The sequence below is a fragment of the Carcharodon carcharias genome, chromosome 12 (assembly GCF_017639515.1).
Source record: "Carcharodon carcharias isolate sCarCar2 chromosome 12, sCarCar2.pri, whole genome shotgun sequence".
NCBI lineage: Eukaryota > Metazoa > Chordata > Chondrichthyes > Lamniformes > Lamnidae > Carcharodon > Carcharodon carcharias.
This window is the reverse complement of record NC_054478.1, coordinates 66,091,603-66,112,598: the sequence shown is the minus strand read 5'-3', so window position 1 is coordinate 66,112,598 and position 20,996 is coordinate 66,091,603. Positions and strand designations below refer to the sequence as shown.

At 40.2% G+C, this 20,996-nt stretch overlaps 1 protein-coding gene across 9 annotated transcripts in view; it reads right to left on the bottom strand.

Moving 5' to 3' along the window:
• The window catches only part of baz2ba (bromodomain adjacent to zinc finger domain, 2Ba), a 313,230-nt gene that overhangs the window by 65,138 nt on the left and 227,096 nt on the right, over positions 1–20,996 (bottom strand). For 7 of the 9 annotated variants that reach the window (XM_041200669.1, XM_041200661.1, XM_041200667.1 and 4 more), the window contains 4 exons: positions 9,394–9,438; positions 9,100–9,126; positions 7,162–7,227; positions 1,072–1,212 (listed from right to left, as the gene is read on the bottom strand). In XM_041200669.1, the coding sequence (XP_041056603.1) occupies positions 1,072–1,212; positions 7,162–7,227; positions 9,100–9,126; positions 9,394–9,438 (279 nt within the window). The remainder of the gene's footprint in view (positions 1–1,071; positions 1,213–7,161; positions 7,228–9,099; positions 9,127–9,393; positions 9,439–20,996) is intronic. The other 2 variants (XM_041200670.1, XM_041200668.1) reach the window with 1 other exon arrangement.

The window sequence follows — 20,996 nt, the reverse complement described above, 5'->3', positions numbered from 1 at the left end:
GGTTCTGAGACTAAATCTTTTTCCTTATCATTGCACTCTTCTGACCATTATCTTACCCAAGCCACTGGCAGAATATGGTAGAAAGCACATGTTGATTTGCTCCATACACTTGACAGGGCAATGAAAATCTAGTTTTTTTTCTCCTTACAATTCTTCAAAGACAGCTTCTTAATGTTTCTCCTTGATGGCTACACCCTTAGTTTCTTTTTTATCTATTGATAAATGTGCAGCTCACCACCACCTTCTCAAGGGCAGTTAGGGAAGCTCATTAAATGTTGGCATTGCCAACGATGCTTGCATTCCATGACCGAATTAAAAGGTGTCTCCTCCATTCTCCAAGATTGAAGTAGCTGAAACTACTGTCATGAGCTAGATATCTTCTTTTCTCCCAAATATTTATTACTCTTCAACAACTTATAACTTTCTATAAAGGCAAAACACATCCAAGAATTGATTAACACTAATATCTGGGAAAGTACCTCCAAACACTTTTCTTACGCTTGGTCAAATAAAGATAAACTTGTCAACAGATATATAATGCTTGTCTCAACTCTAACCTCTCTCCTCCACTATTTCTTGTGTCTCCATTTTTATCAATGCTACTTTGATTAGCACTGGCCTGAACTTTGAACTCATTTCTTCCAAACTGCAAATAATCACCTCTATATATTTTCCTCCTCTTCCCCCCCACCACCCCACCCCACCATATGGGTTAACAGTCTTCTATTGTAATTTAGTTCATTTCCAAGATCTCAAAGCTCTTTGCCTTTTCCTTTCACCAATAATCATTTTAACTTTTAAATCCAAGATTGGCATCACAATCAATATTTCTTGATTTATATAATGCTTTGTTTTGCTTTTTTTTTAAGACTGGCTGTGTCTCAGAACATCCTGTTTCATGGGCTACAATAATTATCTGGTCAGAACACTAAAAATTCATTAGACATGATATATTAATTTCAAATTATGCATGCATGTATACAAATACCCAGTTGAATAATAGACCCGATAGGCAATCGATGCAATTTTTGGGAATCAAAAAAAATTGATTAATTCTTGTAATAAGCTTACCTTATGATCTGACAAACACATATCTTCATTGGGTTTCTTTAGCTCCTTTGCCATTTGCAGCTCCAATTTCTTCTGTTCTAATTTTCGTTCTTTATTTAAACGTTTCTCAACCTTCTTCTCCTGCTTTAGTCGTTCCTTTTCCTTTGAGTAATAACAGATTATAACTTACTTTCTTGTTAACATGTACTTGGTTCAAAATTTAATTCAGTTACAATGATCATTCAAATTTAGAAAGTTAGCAGAGCTAAACTCTATAATCATGAATTAGCAACTTTAAAAGTAATAAGTACTAGCGGATCTCTGTGGCATTGCTAATGGATTTTGCATAGGTTGTCAACAGACATGTAATGCTTGTCTCATCTCTAACAGCAAGACATGTTCCCCTATCACCCCTGTGCTACTGACCTACATTGGCTCCCAATTAAGCAATGTCTTGATTTTTAAATGCTCATCCTTGTTTTCAAATCCCTCCATGGTGTTGTATCTCCCTGTCTCTGTAATCTCCTCCAGCCCCACAACCTGAGATATCCGCACACCTCAAATTCTGGCCTCTCTGCATGCAACAAACACGTATGATTAAGCGGCAGGGGAAGCTTTTCAGTAGTGAAACCCACCATCAGCTGGTGGGCTATAAAAGTATCTCCTTGTCCAACAGGGAGTTTGCAACCAGGGTATGAACTGTTGTGATGCCAGGTACGTAGGTCGTATGTACCAATGACTGGTGGATCGTATCAAACAGCACACCCCTTTGGCTATTTACAATGGGCAAAGTACTGACCATGCTCAATCAGACCGTGCTTGCAAAACTTAAAACACAGTGTCTAACATTAAATGTGATTCCATGATCAGGCAATGCTTGCTAAACAATCCTGATTGCACTAAGAATTACACAGGAAGCCAATTCATGATTATTAGTCAGACTTGCAGTGTGGCTCACACACAGGGCCCTGTCTTTTGCAAACATTGCACCTTTTTCAACTGAACAAAAGCTTGGTGGACAGCAATTCCATGGTTCATTTCCCATGGCAATGCCTTGACCAGAGTTGACCTGCCTAGTTTGAATCTAAACAAAAGCTTGGCAGTTAACTATTTCTTGGTGCATTCTCCACAGCCAGTGCCGCTACCTATCAGAGTGCACTTGCCAACTGATCAGCACCCTCATCTCATGCAGTATAAATTGTTGGTCCCTTTGAGATTTGGCATTCTCGCGAATCTGTCCTGATGAGTGTAAGCTGAAAAGCTTCAACAGCATGTCTCTTTTTTCAGCAATACTCAAGTTCTGCACCACCTAGCGACTAATTAAAATTTTGTAGGCGAACTCAACATTCTGTGATGAAGGACTCTGCCTGTTAATACTCTGAGATGGACCCACATTTGGACAGTACTGATGATGCCCTCATTTTCTTAACTTGATCGACTATTCCAACCGACCCTCTGTTTCACCACACTCAGGATGCCAGGCCCTTCCCACTTCACTCCTCCATTCCCCTGACCCCACCTGCTGTCCTCACCGGGATTCCTCTTCCACTCCTCCATATCTCCAATCCCCCTCCACATCCACTCTCCCACCCAACTCACCTGGTCCTGAACCTCCATGCAAGCTGCCATTCTCCTGTTGCCCTTCCTTGTGCCATAGAGTTAAACAAAGAAAACCGTTGACCTTACACACAATTACACAAAGCTGACTGGTGCATGCCACATTTAAACAAACATGAAGCTAGTGGCACAAAATCCTCATGCGCCACTGACTTTATCTTGAAACTCATTTTTAAAAAGTTTCATGCTAATGAGTATCATGGCATGCAAACGTATTACATGTATGAACCCACCACAGGCCAGCATGAGGTTCAACACACCACAACCACAGTGCTGACTTTATCCTTGCATCTCAACCCACCATTGGAAAATCGAAATTTTGCATTCCGCTTAATTATGTCACCCCACATGCCAAGTTTCTTGCTCTTATGAGCTCCATAAAATCTCTCCCTCCCCCCAACCCCGATGTATTGTGTTGCATTCTTTCTCAGCGTTAACTTTATTTCCAGTTTGATATCATGTACAAATGTTGAGTTACTTACTCATAACTAACATTTGAATTTATGAATAATAATGTTCCCACCAGCCCTTATCTTTGAGGAACACCCTGTTTTATTTCCTCCAATCTAAACAACTACCCTTCACTGCTACTCTGTGCATTCTATTCTTTTTTAGCCAATTTGCTGTATCAACTTATATTTATGCCTTTAAAACAGAAAAGCGGCCTAATGTGCATAATAACAACAATATTAATAAAGACAAAATCAGGAAAGATGACCAAAAGCTTGATCAAAGAGGAGAATCTTAAATGAGGAGAGTGGTAGAACGGTGGAGAGGGTTAGGGAGGGAATTCCAGAGCTTAGGGCTATGGCAGCTGAAAGCACAGGTGGAGCTATTAAAATTAGGGATGCTTTAGAATATAACTTTTAGCTTAGGAATTGGAATTTTTAAGTGGACAGATGGAAAAACATGATTAAGAACCTAATGAACCACCCTGAAGTGAATGCAAATCAAACAAGACTGAGTTAGTTACAGTTAAAATGCAACCTGCATTTATCTTAAAAGGTCACAGTTGAAAATGAGAAAACTTAAACAATGGGTGGCCCATCTCTGGACCTACTGTTAGAACCAGGGCATCTATCATTATCTAAGAAAAAGATTTAGTTTACAGTTGAAAGAAGCTAAACGCAATGGGTAAACAAGGAAGTTCCTTGGTGGAACTAACAATTCTGGGAAAGAGGGTCATAAACTCAATTAGAGATGTAAGTTATTCATATGGAATACAGAATCAAAGGGGTTGTTTTGAAGGTGAAAGGTGATTGGTTTGTATTTCTGTTTGGAACACCCCAGAGCATGACACACTGTCATGGAGATGGGCTGTGGAGATTAGGGAGGTTCCCTTGTTAATTTTTTGTGCGGTTGCTCACAGGAGCAAACAGTCAGCAATTCAGTTTCTGAACATACAGAGATAGTTGCAGCTCACTGAGTTGAAGGAGCAAGAGAGATAAATGTTAGCCGGACCTGCATCTGAGGCAGCGAAAATACTAACTTCATCATTCACTATGCAGAATATGGGTGGAAGCTCATGATCAGTTTGGAGACAGAGTTCACAAGGGGAAGAGAGGCTGTAAGATTTGCCTAGCTTGGAGCTTGAGAAGGAAACCTACAGTAACCCTGATAGTGAAAACAACCAGTTAACTTGGAGAACACACTGAAGCCTCAGCTTGAGCTGAGGAGTCCGCAAATGTGAGGTCTTAAAGGAAGTTGGAGGGCCACTTAGCCAAAAGCTAATGGAAAGATCCCCATGAAACTGTGTACCTCGGAGAATAAATGGAACACTGGGGAGAAATCAAAGTGAATTCTGGAGGGCTGTGGCATAACTTTGAGTTGGTCCCTGAAGATGTGAATGAACCTTCAAGATCTCATAAGATAAGGAAACTCTTGGTTTTGGGGGAGGGGGTGGGGTTTGGCAAGTAAAAGTAAAATTGGATTTATAGCATTTTAGTTGTAAACTATAGCCTTAAGCAGTGCTTGCTTTGTTTAAATTTTATTTATATACACAATAAAGTTGTTTTTTGTTTAAAAATGTGAAATCTACTGGTATAGTTCTTTCCGTTAATTACTAGGTGTTCAAGTTTCTCTTTTAACATTAACGATCTCTACAGGGATTGTAACAATACATATTGGCAAAGATACCAAAGATAACTCTCCTGCTGTTCTTTGAATTAGAGTTACGTCCACCTGAAAGAGCAGATAGTACCTTAGTTTACCATAAAATCTGAAAGACTCCCTCAGTACTGCACTGGAGTATCAGCCTAGTTTGTTGTTTTTAAGCCCTGGAGTAGGTCTTGAACCCACAATCTCAGAGGCAAATATACTGCCAACTGAACCAAAGCTAACATGTAGGGTGGAGGATCATACACAGATTGGGAAGGGCAAGATATTGGAGGGGTTTGAAAACAAACTTTAGAGTTGTGGCATTGCTGGATGGGGTGCCAATGAAGGTCAGCAAGCACAGCTGTTATGGTGAATGAGATTTAGAGAAAGTTAAGATATGGGTCGCAGAGTAGCCACTCAGCTATTTACTCCCTGACAACACATGCCCTGATGTTCATCATGATCTTACAGTGTGGTACATTATCAAAGGCCTTTTTAAAATTTAAGTTACCTTTGATATATTCAGCATTACCCCTGTCTACTCAATCCACTGCTTCTTCAAAGAATTCTACCACATTAGTTTAGTATGATTTAGCCTTTCAGGCTCTATGTTGACTGTTTATTTAATTTTGTGTCTCTAGATGAGGCATGGAGGAAAATAGATTTAGTCCCAGTAGACAGGTGGATCCAACTAAAGAGATCAGGGAAGTTCAGGAGTCACAATTTTTAGTTGTATAAAGCCAGATCTCATCTGGAATGACAAATTGGATTAGTTTCAATTGCCTAATAGGGTAACAGAAAAATTTCCCAGCAATACTCACTAAACTGGCATGGGTCTTTCTCTAGTATTCAGGGTGGATGTGGAGAGGATGTTTCCTCTTGTGGAAGAATCTAGAACCAGGGGTCACTATTTGTAAATAAGGGGTTGCTCATTTAAGACAGATGAGGAGAATTTTTTTCTCCTAAGGGTTGAGTGCCTTTGGAATCCTCTTCCTCAAAAGGCAGTAGAAGCAAAGTCTTTGAATGTTTTTAAGGTAGAGCTAGATAGATTCTTGATTGACAAGGTGGTGAAAGGTTATTGGGGGTCTGCAGAAATGTGAAGTGGAGGTTACATTCCGGTCAGCCATGATCTTATTGAATGGCAAAGCAGGCCCGAGGGGCCGAGTGGTCTACTCCTGCTCATTATTCTTATGTTCCTATGTTCGTAGTATTTCATCTCTCCCAGAAGATCGCATGTTTTTGGGTGGGGTGCAGAGTTTATATATCGTTATATAGAAAGCACCACGATTGTGGGGGACAGGCTGGGATGACCAAAAGATCTTTTCCAATCCATCATTATTTCTATCTTCTTTAGAGAAGCTTCTTGCGCACACCAATAACATTAAATTATTAAACCAATTATGCTGGAATGGTGATTTTTGACATTTATGTTTTAACAGTTGATATTCAGTGTATTTGCTAAACCCAAGTAAACAAAATGACGGCTGAAAGCAATGCGAAGTATCACAGAAACTTATTTTGTTGCAGGCTCCAGGTTACTGGTTTTGAAAAGTCAGCAATCTTATTGTATGATTTTGGGATGCTTGTTCTTCAGAGTGGCAGCTTTTCAGTTAATGAAACTTTTTTATTGGATCAAATATGCAATTGACTGTATGTGGAGCAATCAACAGAGAGTGGTTATTTCAGCAAATCATAATTATTACACTACAGATACACAATAACTTTGAAATGTGATGCCTTTTAGACATGTGGCACAATGGAAAAATGCTCGATGCAAGGTACTTAACAGATAAATACAGGTAAAGATATCAAATAATAATGTACTTAAAAATATAGTGATTTGGATACATGGGTGATTCAGAGAAAGCACAGGTCTTCAAAATAATTTCAAAAAAGTCTAAAACCTGAGAGACCAAATAACATTGGTAATTAAAAATACAGTTGAGTTTCACTAGGGCAACCCCATTTTTAGAAGAATAGATCAATCAATCAGAAAATGCATAACTGATTCTGTATAATCCTACTAAAAAATTGCAGGACATTGAAATTACAAGTAAAAATTTAAAACTACTGTTGACATAAGACCAACAATGCTCAACAGATACTTCTGTGGAAAAGGTGGATTTAAACACTAAGTGAATGCATAATCTGTGTTATCATAGTGTTTCTATTCAAGTCTCAGTTTAATTAACACAACTCAACCATAGTTAAACACAACTTTAGGTGCAGAAGATCCTGGTCTACAACAGAGTTAACCAACTATCTATACATAAACTATGTGTAATATAACAATTAAACATTCTTGTTTTACAAGGATCCAGAGGAAATATACCTTAAACAGTAACGGTCCTTTCAACTGAATCAAGTATTAAGATTCTCTAACACACTGTTACTTACTTCGGCCTTCTTCCGGGCTTCCATTGCTTTCATGAGCATCATATGTTGTCTTCTCCTCTCTTTTTCCTGACAGTGCACAAGATAAATTTCAGGTTTAAGTGGTTAGCCTATACATTAATAACAATGTTTAAGTTGCAAAAATTTAGTTTTACTATATTTAGCATAAGTTAGACAATAGTGAACAGTTTACAATAAAAACGGACAATGGCCAAGTTTGTGTACATTTTAGTTGAGGATTAGGAAGTAACATGGACAATCAAAAGCAAAACAGAAAAAGCAACAGATGTAAAGACAGTGTAAAACGAAAGCGTATGCTTTAAGTTATGTACATAGTTCTTGGAAAAGCAGAGCAAACCAGTGCGATGCTTCTCCATAGCTGTCAGGTATAAAGCGCAATGGTCGGCTTCAACAGGCTAATTACCTTACATCTGCTTCAGACGCAAAACATTTAGTAAAAGGCCAATTAGTATAAATATCTGTTGTAATTAGCCAATTTTGTAACATTTATTACCTGCATATCTAAGTTTTAAATGCAAGATTAGAATTAGCATTCCAGAACATCAACTAGAGGAAAAATATTGAGCTATCCCACATCAATTCTATTCCAGAAGAATTTACTATTTTAGCATGTTATGCTCATATTCCAGCAAACAAAATTATTGCTTTTACCAATTTCAAACCACTGCCAGAAGTTTCAAATTTAGAAAGTAAACCTTTTTGTGGAGTGCAGCAGAGTCACTGAAAAGTTATTCTATGTCACTCTTGCTTTTCCTCTCATTCTCCCTCTTTTTACTCTTAGTTCTTCACTTAACATCAATTTCACAATCTTTATATTAAGAATCTTAGATTCTACATTATAAATTTCCACATGTCCACATTTACAATGGAAAATGCCTTTGTAAAGTTACGTGGAACCTCATGCCTCAGTTTTTCATTTTCCAATTCCTGTACTGCAGGCATACTCCTAAGCCCTAGCCAACTCTACTTTTCTGATTCTCAAATTGTCATATGTTTTGCTATTTAACTAGAACTAGCAATAGATAATATAAAAGCATATTATTATAAATCTTATATTAGCATGCTCTGCTCAAATTATCCCACTCCCTTTGATCCCACCTCATCTAAATATTATAATTGGTCTTGGCCATGCGCAATGCCATGGACTAGCAACTAACAAAACAATTGAACCCGCATCAGTGAATAGAGATAGGCAATTCTCTATAAACTAGAAATGTTACAATGCAAGGTAACTGCACAGAAACTTGTGGCTTTTAGCAAATTTTTTTTATGTTTTAGATTTGCTGGTTAGAGGAAGCCAAGATCATCATAAGATACATTGTGAATAAATTCACTGATGTAATATCATGTAGTCCACTCCACTAAAACTATGAATAGAAACAGTGGATGGGGGCAATTTTTATCATTCACAATGACATATCTATGTCAGCTGCTCAGATGTTTCTGACCAGCTGTCTTCAATTTACTAACAGGGAGAAGGAACTCAAAGCAACTGTGCTTAACTGTGTGAAATTTGGTTTGCTGGAATGGCATTGTATTGGGATGTAAAGAATAAACTTTAATAGAATGTGGGCAAGGAAATGAATTGTGTTAAAAATCAAACATTTAAATGGTATTCTAACCATTTCTGAAGGAATACATCCAAATTTAGGGCTTATATATTTATCCTTTTGTTGTCTCCTACAAAGAGGCAAAGTTATCTTTTAAGGAGACTGTTGAACGTGGAAGCTACAGTTGTTGATTCATAAAGTTTTTTTCTTTTGAAGTTATAGCAGATGTATGCAATGCACTGTGCTGTAAAAGCCATGCAGAAGTATGTAGTATGACAGCAGCCAGTGCTACACTTTATGCATTACTATGACAACCATATCACAACCAAATCACGATGCGGTGTTAGATGTACAAAAAACATACCCATACCATATCTAGTCTATGCCTCTCCAACTCCTGGTAGAAAGAGTTGGCACATCATTATGAAACAGTAATCACAAAATGATAAAACCAGTTCATATTATAAGAAAAATTACTTTCCCAATACCAAAGCAAGGCAACTTAACTTGAGGAAAAATTACGTTTAATTACAATGAGGAAAGATAAATCTTTGTAGTTTGAACAAATGTTTACTTCAACATATTCCCCATAGCTAAAGAAGAAATCAGACAGCAGAACAAAAAAAATCACTGAATAATTTACAGTATAGATAAATTTACCAACCTGATGCTTAAGGAGAACAGCTTGCTGCCTTCTCAATTCCTTCTCCTTAAAAAGGAATAGAATATATAAATTCTTGAATACATCATTTATATACAATAATGAACAGTGAAGCAAGAGACTAACTGAATGGAGATTACAATTCAATAATATACCAATCAATGTTCCCTGACTGGCATGAAGTGTAAGATTCTGAAATTAATAAAAGGTAAAAGCAACTTTGTTTTGAAATACCTGTAGAGAGGAACAACCAAACAAAACTTTCCATATTAAACAATATAATCGAATGGCATGCCACCATGAACAAGGTCCTGCGATATTACTGTCTAAATTATTTCCTCTATATTTTAGTTAGGGTACCTACATAATTCATTGAGTATCATTACCTGAATTTTTGTAATACTTAATTACATAATCTCCCTACACAATTGCCCACTGAAGTTCATATGTCTAGAGAGCCATCTAAACTAACCTTCATCCGTTTCTGGGCTTCCAATAATTTTGCATTTGCTGCTTCTTCCTTCTTTTTCCTCTTAGCCTGTGCATGCAAAACAGGTCTGGAGGTCACGCAAAAAGCACTACTGGAACTTGGAACAATCTCAAGCTTTTAAGAGTTACACACTATACAACACAGCAAAGTGCCAATGAGCTAGAGTTTCTACAGAACTTCAGCTAGGATACACAGATCACAAATATTTCTAACAGCTTAAAATTGCACACAAAACATATATAAACCATCATTACAAATAACTTAAGTGCTTGGAGAGATAAAGAAAAGGTTTTAAGGGCTATTCAAGAACTCCTTTTCTCAGGACCAAAATATTTACAATGCTATACCACCAGAAGTATGAGCATTCTTAAAACAGTACAGGACTCATGCCCACCAACAGCAGGGACTGCGTCCAGCAAAATGGTAAACTTCTTTTAAATCCATTACATAAAAGGTCATCAACTAGAAACACTAACTCTGTCTCCCTCTTTACAGATGCTGCCAGATCTGTTATTTCCAGCATTTTCTGTTTTTAATATAGTTCTGACCAATCACTTATTTTATGTCACTCGATCACATCCAGAGGCTAACCAAGTCTTTTTGTCAATGGATTATCACCAGAATGGATCACCAGGGTTTCCTAAACCATTGGTCCTCATTTGGGGTCGCAAGCTCTGAGGCAGTAATGGCAGCTGTCATGCATAAACTGGTGCAACAGAACTGGGAATGGAACTGAAGTTCCATTACATGCGCACGCAGGATTCTTTGCTCCAAGGCCCCAGAGTTCAAAACGGCTATAGACAAAGCTCTTGGCTCCCACACAACAACCCCCTGCTCTTAATCTGGGGTTGCGCCAATTTTCAAGCATCAAAATGGGGTCACAGCAGGAAAAATTTGGGAAATTTGGATTTATCACCAAAAGGATGTCAGTTATACCGCTATAAAGAACCAACTATCTTTCTTATTCCATTAAAACAAGTTTAAGACACAGAATTTGCAGCAATAGCAGCAAACATCATAATTTAAACCTCCCTTCATCTCAATCCTCCAGTGTTACATTCATACCAGAAAAATAATTCGAAAATGCTGCAGCAAACCTACATAGCGGCCAATCAGAAACAGCACAGCCCATGTCCAATACACATCCAAGACCCCAGAACACAATACAAAAATGGAACAATAAGTTTTTTTAATATTTCAATAAGAACAAAAGAATTGAACAATTTTTTTTTACAGGGGTTCCTTTTTTCATATTTTAAAACAATGGTAAGTATGAACAAGGTTCATATTTTTCTTACTATGCAATCGATTTTCATGGTTTATCATCAGGCTGGTACAAAATTGCACCAGTCTGTTAAAACAATGGCTGCTCATTTTTCTTGCAAATCACAGTATTTGGTCAATTTCACTTCTAACAGTCTATCTTGAGAGTAAGTAGTGGTTGCTTTATTTGAAAAAAAATGACATTAATGTAAGGCCGGTTTGATAGAGAAAGAGTAAACTTGTCTCCTTGTACACCTCCATTTAACAAGTGCTTCTTTCACTTGGGGCCATCGTGCATCAGACACTTGGTTGACCAAATGTTTGGGTGGGGGAGCCAATACAATTACCTCAAAACTAACTATCTTCTAACAAACATCAAACCTATTGGGTAAAATTGTTCACATTTCCTTTCCTGATAAAGTAGACAAATATGAAATATCTCTTACCCACACTGAACAATATCAGCAAGTCCTTGCATCTCCCGTTACTAGGGTTATGTTTTTAAATAAATTAGCATAATTCTTCAACATATAAAGTAATCTGATATCAAAATAGCTACATTTTAGTGTAACTCCCCTTCAAGAGAATTTTGTTTAGTGGGAATTTCATGCAAGGGGAAGGGTAATAAATGCTGGCTGAGACAGCGGCGCCCACATCCCATGAATAAATTTTTTTTAAAAACATGCTTAGTGATTGAATATTACTTCTGAGCCCGGCAACACCATTCTCTAATGGTCAGTGATTGTGACAAATACAATGGTGTTAATTGAGCAAACCCAGACATTTTAACAGAGGGGTGGAATTCTGACAATTAACTCTTCAACATTTATGAACAAGGTCTTTGTGGAACAGTGAAAAAGTCTCAAAAACGTATGACATGGGATACAAAATGGCATAATTCACTCCTGCTATAAATTCCTAGAATTTCTGCATCATATTAATGGTATACTCCACAGGTGCACTAATACTATGACCAAGCTTTCAGCAAATTCAGGAGGTCCTAAGGTTTGAATGCATTAGTTGTATTAAACTGCACTTATTAAAATGATACTTTAAAATATTTACATCGAAACTGCACTTATGAAATAGTACGAATGTCACTTAATTTTTTCTGAAATAGGGTGTACCTTAACATAGGCAACACAGGAACCATAAGCCAAATTAGGCACCATGCATCAGGAAAACCTAAACATACATACCCATTAAGATTTTTTTTACTCAGTTGGTGAAGCTTTGAAGAGTGATGCTTCCAGCAGTGCTCTAATGAGAAATGGCCCGAAAGGAATGTATTCAGAAAAAGGAAGCAAAATCAATGCAGCTTGTTCAAATTACTCTTCAAAAACAAGTCACACAAGCAATATGACCAATATCATCATGAGCAATGCCATCCCTAGGAAGAGCAAAGAGTCATATCATGTCTGCTCAAGTACAGGGTGATTCACAATTTCCGTAAAACAACAAATCTGATGAATAAAACAATCTGGTTTCATCGTCTCAAAAGCGAAGTATTTTATATCACCTAAGCTGCACACTATGTCTAGCACACATCAATAGCATCACATCTATCAAAGGCTTCAAATCTGCATGTGGGCTAAGGGAATCTCTAAACATCACATTGAACAAAATACACATCTGTTGAGTGATCAAAGAATTGTCCAATTGACTAAATATAAATTAACAAAAATGTACCAGGAAAGGCCATGGAGAAACAAGCAAACATCAGAAAACCGAGCAATTCAAATCTCAATTTTCTCTTAAATGTACCATTCAGTTATACATTCATTACAGCCTTGGTTCAAACGTGGACAAAACAGCTGAACACCTAAAGTGCAGTGAGAGTGATTGCCCTTGACTTCAAGGCCGCATTTGACCAAGCGTGGCATCAAGGAGCCCTAGCAAAACTGGAGTCAACGGGAATAAAGGGGAAAACTCTCCACTGGTTGGAGTTATACGTAGGACAAAGGAAGATGGTTGTGGTTGTTGGAAGTCAGTCATCTCAGCTCCAGGACATCACTGCAGGAGCTCCTCAGGGTAGTGTCCACAGTTCAGCCATCTTCAGCTGCTTCACCAATGAGCTTCCTTCCATCATATGATCAGAAGTGGAGATGTTTGATGATGATTGCACAACGTTCAGCACCATTCGTGACTCCTCAAGTACTGAAACAGTCCATGTCCAAATACAGCAAGACCTGGACAATATCCAGGCTTGGGCAGACAAGTGGCAAGTAACAATCACGCTACACAAGTGCCAGGCAATGACTATCTCTAACAACCATCACCCCATGACATTCATTGGAATTACCATCACCGAATCCCCCACTATCAACATCCTAGGGGTTACCATTAACCAGAAACTGAACTGGACTAGCCATATGAATAACAAAAACAAAAATAGATGGAAAAACTCATCAGGTCTGACCAGCATCTGCGGACAGGAATACAGTTAACGTTTCGAGTCCGTATGACTCTTCATCAGAACTAAGAAATATAGAAATGAGGTGAAATATAAGCTGGTTGAGGGGAGTGGGACAGATAGAGCTGGATAGAGGGCCAGTGATAGGTGAAGGCAAAGAAGAGATTGCCAAAAATGTCATTGAGAAAATGACAAAGGGGTGCTGACGGTGGTGATATTAGCTGAGGAATGTGTTAATGATGACATTAAGAGTAGAAAGCAGGATGAGCAAGTGACAGATAGCCCTAGTGGGGGTGGAGTGGGGGGAAGGGATCGAAATAGGCTAAAAGGAAGAGATAAAAAAACGAGTGGAAATACATTTAAAAATAATGGAAATAGGTGAGAAAAGAAATATATATATATATTAAAAAAATTATAAATTATTGGAAGGGGGCGGGGAGAATTGGAAAGGGGGTGGGGATGGAGGAGAGGGTTCTTGATCTGAAGTTGTTGAACTCAATGTTAAGTCTGGAAGGCTGTAAAGTGCCTAGGCAGAAGATGAGGTGCTGTTCCTCCAGTTTGTGTTGAGCTTCACTGGAAGATTGCAGCAGGCCAAGGACGCACATGTGGGCATGAGAGCAGGGTGGTGTGTTGAAATGGCAAGCGACAGGGAGGTCTGGGTCATGCTTGCGGACAGACCAAAGGTGTTCCGCAAAGCGATCACCCAGTCTGCGTTTGGTCTCTCCAATGTAGAGGAGACTGCATTGGCAGCAGCAAATGCAGTAGACTAAATTGAGGGAAGTGCAAGTAAAGTGCTGCTTCACTTGAAAGGAGTGTGTGGCCCCTTGGATGGTGAGGAGGGGGCAAGTAAAGGGGCAGGCATTGCACCTTCTGCAGTTGCATGGGAAGGTGCCGTGGGAGGGGGTTGAGGTGTAGGGGGGCGATGGAGGAGTGGACAAGGGTGACCCAGAGGGAATGATCCCTGCGGAATGCCACCGGAGGGCGGGGGTGAAGGGAAGATGTGTTTGGTGGTGGCATCATGCTGGAGTTGGCAGAAATGGCTGAGGATGATCCTTTGAATGCGGAGACTGGTGGGGTGATAAGTGAGGACAAGGGGGACCCTATCATGGTTCTGAGAGGGAGAGGAAGGTGTGAGGATGGATGCACGGTTGAGGGGCCACTCCTCCATCATCCCCTACACCTCAACCCCCTCCCACGGCACCTTCCCATGCAACCACAGAAGGTGCAACACTTGCCCCTTTACTTCCCCCCTCCTCACCATCCAAGGGCCCAAACACTCCTTTCAAGTGAAGCAGCATTTCACTTGCACTTCCCTCAATTTAGTCTACTGCAAGTGCTGCTCCCCAAGTGGTCGCCTCCACATTGGAGAGACCAAACGCAGACTGGGTGACCACTTTGCGGAACACCTTCGGTCTGTCCGCAAGCATGATCCAGACCTCCCTGTTGCTTGCCATTTCAACACACCACCCTGCTCTCATGACCACATCTGTGCTGCTGCAATGTTCCAGTGAAGCTCAATGCAAACTGGAGGAACAGCACCTCATCTTCCGCCGAGGCACTTTACAGTCTTCTGGACTTAATATTGAGTTCAACAACTTCAGATCATGAACTCTCCTCCATCCCCACCCCCTTTCCGATACCCGCTTTTCCAATAATTTATAATTTTTTTTTTATAAATATGTTTCTTTTCTCACCTATTTCCATTATTTTTAAATGTATTTCCATCCATTGTTTTATCTCTACCTTTTAGCCGATTTCGATCCCTTTCCCCCACTCCACCCCCACTAGGGCTATCTGTCACTTGCTCGTCCTGCTTTCTACCCTTAATGTCCCCATTAGCACATTCCTCAGCTAATATCACCTCCGTCAACACCCCTTTGTCCTTTTGTCTATGTTATTTTTGGCAATCTCTTCTTTGCCTCCACCTATCACTGGCCCTCTAACCAGCTCCACCTGTCCCACCCCCCACAACCAGCTTATATTTCACTTCATCTCTATATTTCTTAGTTCTAATGAAGGGTCATATGGACTCGAAACGTTAACTGTATTCCTCCCCGCAGATGCAGGTATGACCTGTTTAGTTTTTCAAGCTATTTTTGTTTTTGTTTCAGATTTCCAACATCCGCAGTATTTTGGCTTTTATCTTAGCCATATGAATACTACGACCACAAGAGCAGGTCACAGGCCAGGAATCCTGCAACTAGTAACTCATCTCCTGACTCTCCAAAGCCTGTCCCACCATCTACAAGGCACAATTCGGGTGTGTGATGGAATACTCCCCACTTGCCTGGATCAGTGCAGCTCCAACAACACCCAAGGAGCTTGACACTGTCCAGGACAAAGCAGCCCGCTTGATTGGCACCACTTAAACAATCATTCACTCCCTCCACCACTGACATACAGTAGCAGCAGTGTATACCATCTACAAGATGTACTGCAGGAATTCACCAAGTCTCCTTAGACAGCACCTTCCAAACCCATGACCACTACTATCTAGAAGGACAAGGGCAGCAGACACATGGGAACACCACCACCACCACCTGGAAGTTCCCCTCCAAGCCACTCACCGTCTTGACTTGGAAATATATCTCCGTTTGCTCACTATCACTGGGTCAAAATCCTTGAACGCCCTTCCTAACAGCACTGTGGTTGTACCTACACCACATGGAGTGCAGCGGTTCAAGGCAGCAGCTCACCACCACTTTCTCAAGGGCAACTAGGGATGGAGAATTAATGCTGACCCAGCCAGCGAAGCCCATATCCCATGAATGAATTAAAAAAATATAGTGACAAGTATTACCAGTTCAAACAATTCTCAGCATAGTTTCCGACCATTTCTTCACTTCAATAAGTGTACATAACTTTAAACAACTAAATGTAAAAACAATTTTGAAACAAAATCATGAAATTTCGCCCTAAAAATGGCAATAAAGTATCAGAAACACTTCCAAGAACTTTTACATAGATCTACCTTTCAATCTGAAGCCTGGGATTGAGGTAGAAATTTCCCTATTGCCTTATACGTCACCCATTGAAAAGGCTACCCTATTCCTGGTATGGCCTCACCAACACCCTGTACAGCTGCAACAAGACTGCCCTATTTTTAAACTCCAACCCTCTAGCAAATACAGGCCAAAATTCAATTTGCCTTCCTAATTACCTCAGCTGCATGCTAACTTTGTGTTTCATGCACAAAAACACCCAGATCCCTCTGTGCTGCACTTTTTTGAAGTTTGGTAGACGCAGGAAGAATGTTCCTGATTTTGGGGGAGTCCAGAACCAGGGGTCACAGTCTGAGGATATGGGATAGACCATTTAGGACTAAGAGGAGAAATTTCTTCACCCAGAGAGTGGTGAGCCTGTGGAATTCGCTACCACAGAAAGTAGTTGAGGCCAAAACTTTGTATGTTTTCAAGAAGCAGCTAAATATAACTCCTGGGGCGAAAGGGATCAAAGGATATGGGGAGAAAACGGGAGCAGGCTAAGTTGGATGATCAGCCATGATCATAACGAACGGCGGAGCAGGCTCAAAGGGCCAAATGGCCTACTCCTGCTCCTATTTTCTATGATTCTGTGATTCTCTCTCCATTAAATAATAGTCTTACTTTTGATTCGTCCTATCAAAGTATATGACCTCACACTTTATTACATTAAACTCCATCTGCCAAGTTTTTGCCCATTCACTCAACCTATCTATATCCCCTTGCAGATTCCTTATGTCCTCATCATAACATGCCCTCTCGCCTATTTTGTATCATCAGCAAATTAGGATGCATTACACTCTACCCCCTCCTCCAAGTCATTAATATAGATAGTGAATAATTGAGGCCCTGGGACTGATCCTTGTTGCACTCCACTTGTTATGCCTTTCCAACCTGAAAAAGACCCATTAATCCTGACTAGACCCATTAATCCTGACTTTGTCTTCTGTGTGTTAACCAATCCTCAATCCATGCTAATACATTACCCCCAAATACCGTGAGCTCATATCTTTTGCAATAACCTTTTACATGGCACCTTATTGAATGCCTTCTGGAAATCCAAATACACCACATCTACCAGTTCCCCTTTATCAACTCTGCTTGTTTTATCCTCAAAGAACTCTAACAAATTTGTCAAACATGATTTCCCTTTCACAAAATCATGTTGACTCTGTTTGATTGTGTTAAGCTTTTCTAAATGTCCTGTTATTTCTTCCTTAACAATGGGCCCCTCCAGCATTTTCCCAACGACAGATATAAGGCTGACTGGCCTATAGTTTCCTGCTTTTTGTCTCCCCCCCTTCTTAAATAGGGGCGTCACATTAGCGGTTTTCCAATCCACTGGGATCCTCCCGGAATTCAGCAAGTTCTGGAATATTTCGACCAATGCCTCCACTATCTCTGCAGCCACTTCCTTTAAAACCCTTGGAAATATCCCACCTCCTGGTGACTTGTCTGCCTTTAGTACCATTAGTTTGTCAAATATTTTGTCCCTTGTGAAAAGACTGTTACAAGATCTTTCCTCCCATTAGCTCCTTGCTTATCTGATATCTTTGGGATGTTTATAGTGTCCTCCACCATGAAGATCGATGCAAAATATTGGTTTAAATTATCTGCCATTTCCCTGTTCCCCACTATCAATTCTCCAGTCGCATCCTCGAAGGGTCCCACTCTCACTTTAGCCACACTCTTTCTTTTTATAAACTCAAAAGCTCTTGCTGTTTATTTTTATATTTCTTGCCAATTTACTTCCAAAATCAATTTTCTCCCGCTTTATTAGCTTTTAAGTCATTTGCTGCTGGTTCCGAAAAAATTCCCAATCCTCTGGCCTACCACTAGTTTTTGTTGCTTTACACGTCTGAGTTTTTGATTGGACGTTCTCCTTGATACCTTTGTTAACCACAGGTGGTTCATCCTTCACATCAAGTCCTTCTTTTTGACCTGGATAAATTTTTGTTGTGTTATGAAATATCTGCTTAGATGTCAGGCTCAGCTCATGCACTGACCTCCCCCTTAGTTTATTTTCCCAGCCCGCTTTAGATAACTCTTTCTTCATACCTCTGTAATTGCCCTCATTTAAGTTGAGGACACTGGTTTGAGACCCAAGTTGCTCGCTGTCAAATGGAATTTGAAATTCTAACATGTTGTGACTGCTACCCTCTAGAGGATCCTTAACTACAATATCTCTTTTTAATCCCACCTCATTACACATTACTATATCCTGGGTAGGTTCTGCAGCATATTGCTCCAAGAAACAATCCCTGATGCACTCTACAAATTCATCTACTATGCTGCCTCTGCCAAACTGATTTGTCCAGTCAGTATGCAGTACGTAGATTAAAATCACCCATGACAATTGTAGTGCCCTTCTTACCCGCCTCCATTATTTCCCGATTTATACGTTGTCCTACAGTGAGGCAACTTTTCGGATAGATGACTGCCACCTGTGACTTCTTCCCCTTGCTATTCCTTATTTCCACCCAAACTGATTGCACCTATATCGCTACTCATCATTGCACTGATACCTTCCTTTATTAACCAAGCTACCCCACCTCCTTTTCCTTTTTACCTTTTCTCCGGAATGTCAAACGTCCTTGAATATCGAGTTCCCAGTCTTGTCACCCTGCAACCATGTCTCTGTAATAACTATCAAGTTATATCTATTTATTTCTATTTGTCCCATCTACTCATCTATCTTGTTACAAATGCTGTGTGCATTCAGATAAAGAGCCTTAAGCTTTGACATTTTACCATTATTGCTCACTCTAGTTCCGATTTCTGCTGTACTTTTCTGCTTATATTTGCTGCTCCTTCCTGTCACACTTTGATTATTGTTCAGCTCTTCAATTACCTGCACCTCTGCTCTCTCGTTTCTTTCTGATTTTTTAAACTTCTCTTTAATTGAGCCTTCCCTCCCCCCACTAATTGAAGTCCTATCTGCAATCCTATTTATACATTTCGCCAGGACACTGGTCCCAGCATGTTCAAATAAAGCCCAAATGAACGGAACAGCTTTCTCCTTCCCCAGTACTGGTGCCAATGCCTTATGAATTGGAACCCATTTCTCCCACACCAACCTTTGAGCAATGCATTTGCCTCTCTAATCTTATTTACCCTGTGCCAATTTGCACTTGGCTCAGGTAGTAATCCAGAGATTACCACCTTTGTGGCTCTACTTTTTAAATTTAGCCCTGGGCTGCTCTTGGCCCCTCAGCAGAACCTCTTTCCTACTCCTATCTATGTCATTGGTACCCAGGTGGACCATGACAACCAGATCCTTCTCCTCCCACTCCAAGTTCCTCTCCAGCCCAGAAGAGATGTCCTTAACCTTGGCACCAGGCAGGCAACACAGTCTTCGGCACTCTTTGTCTTTGCTGCACAGTATCTATTCCCCTAACTATGCTATCGCCTATTACTACATTTCTCTTTTCTCACCCAACTTGAATGGCGCTGTGTACCATGATGCTGTGGTCAGTTTGCTCGTTCTCCCTGCATTCTGCCCTCATCCACACCGGAAGTGAGAACCTCTTTCCTAATGGACAAGGGCACTGGCTGACGCTCGTCCAAAGCTAAATTTTAGATTTCCATACCTGCCTCACTCGCAGTCACACTCTCCTGTCCCTGACCACAATCCAAATTTGATATAATTAATCTAAAGAATGTGACTGTCTCCTGAAACAGTGTCCAGGTAACTCTCCCCCTCCCTGATGTGTCACTTGTGCCTGCAGCTGGGACTCTAGCTCATCAACTCTGAGCCGACGTTCCTCGAGCAGCCAACACTTGAATGGATATGGCAGATACCTGGTTTAGCCATTTATCCGCTAAAACACATGAAGCACTATTGGGTCCGGTTCTCAACTGCTAAAACTGTTTGTCACTCCAGGATAATCCGGGCATGTAAAGCAAACCCTCAGCTTCTTTTCTTTGCTGCAAATAGGTTTCTTTTCTCTGTTGCAAGCAAGTTTCTTAGACCCCTCTCCCCTGAATCATATATCTTCAGTTCCTAGATTAAATGCGAGGAGCTCATGAACTTTTTTGCCATCAAAATTGAGCCAATCCAATCAGCTGCCTCTGCTTCTTCCCTCCCTTCCATTAGCCAATTGGGCCAAAATTCCTTTAAGGTTCCCTCCTGTCCAAGCCCTGAACATAGATCTTTCTCCAGTTTCTTTCCTATCTCCCCTCATGCCTTCTCTGAGATCATCTTGTTCATGCGACCCTCCTAATACCTCAACCCTATTCTCAGTAAACTGATCGTCCAACTTCCATTCCTGATCGCCATGTTACCAGGTGTCATTAACATTTCTCCCTCTTCAGGCACAATTCTACTCTCCCTCAAAAATGCAATCTTCACCCCTCTCAAAAAGAAGCCTTGACCCCATCATTCTTGCTGATTGCCACCCATCTCCAACATGCATTTCCTCTCCAAATTCCTTGAATGTGCTATCACCTCCCAAATCTG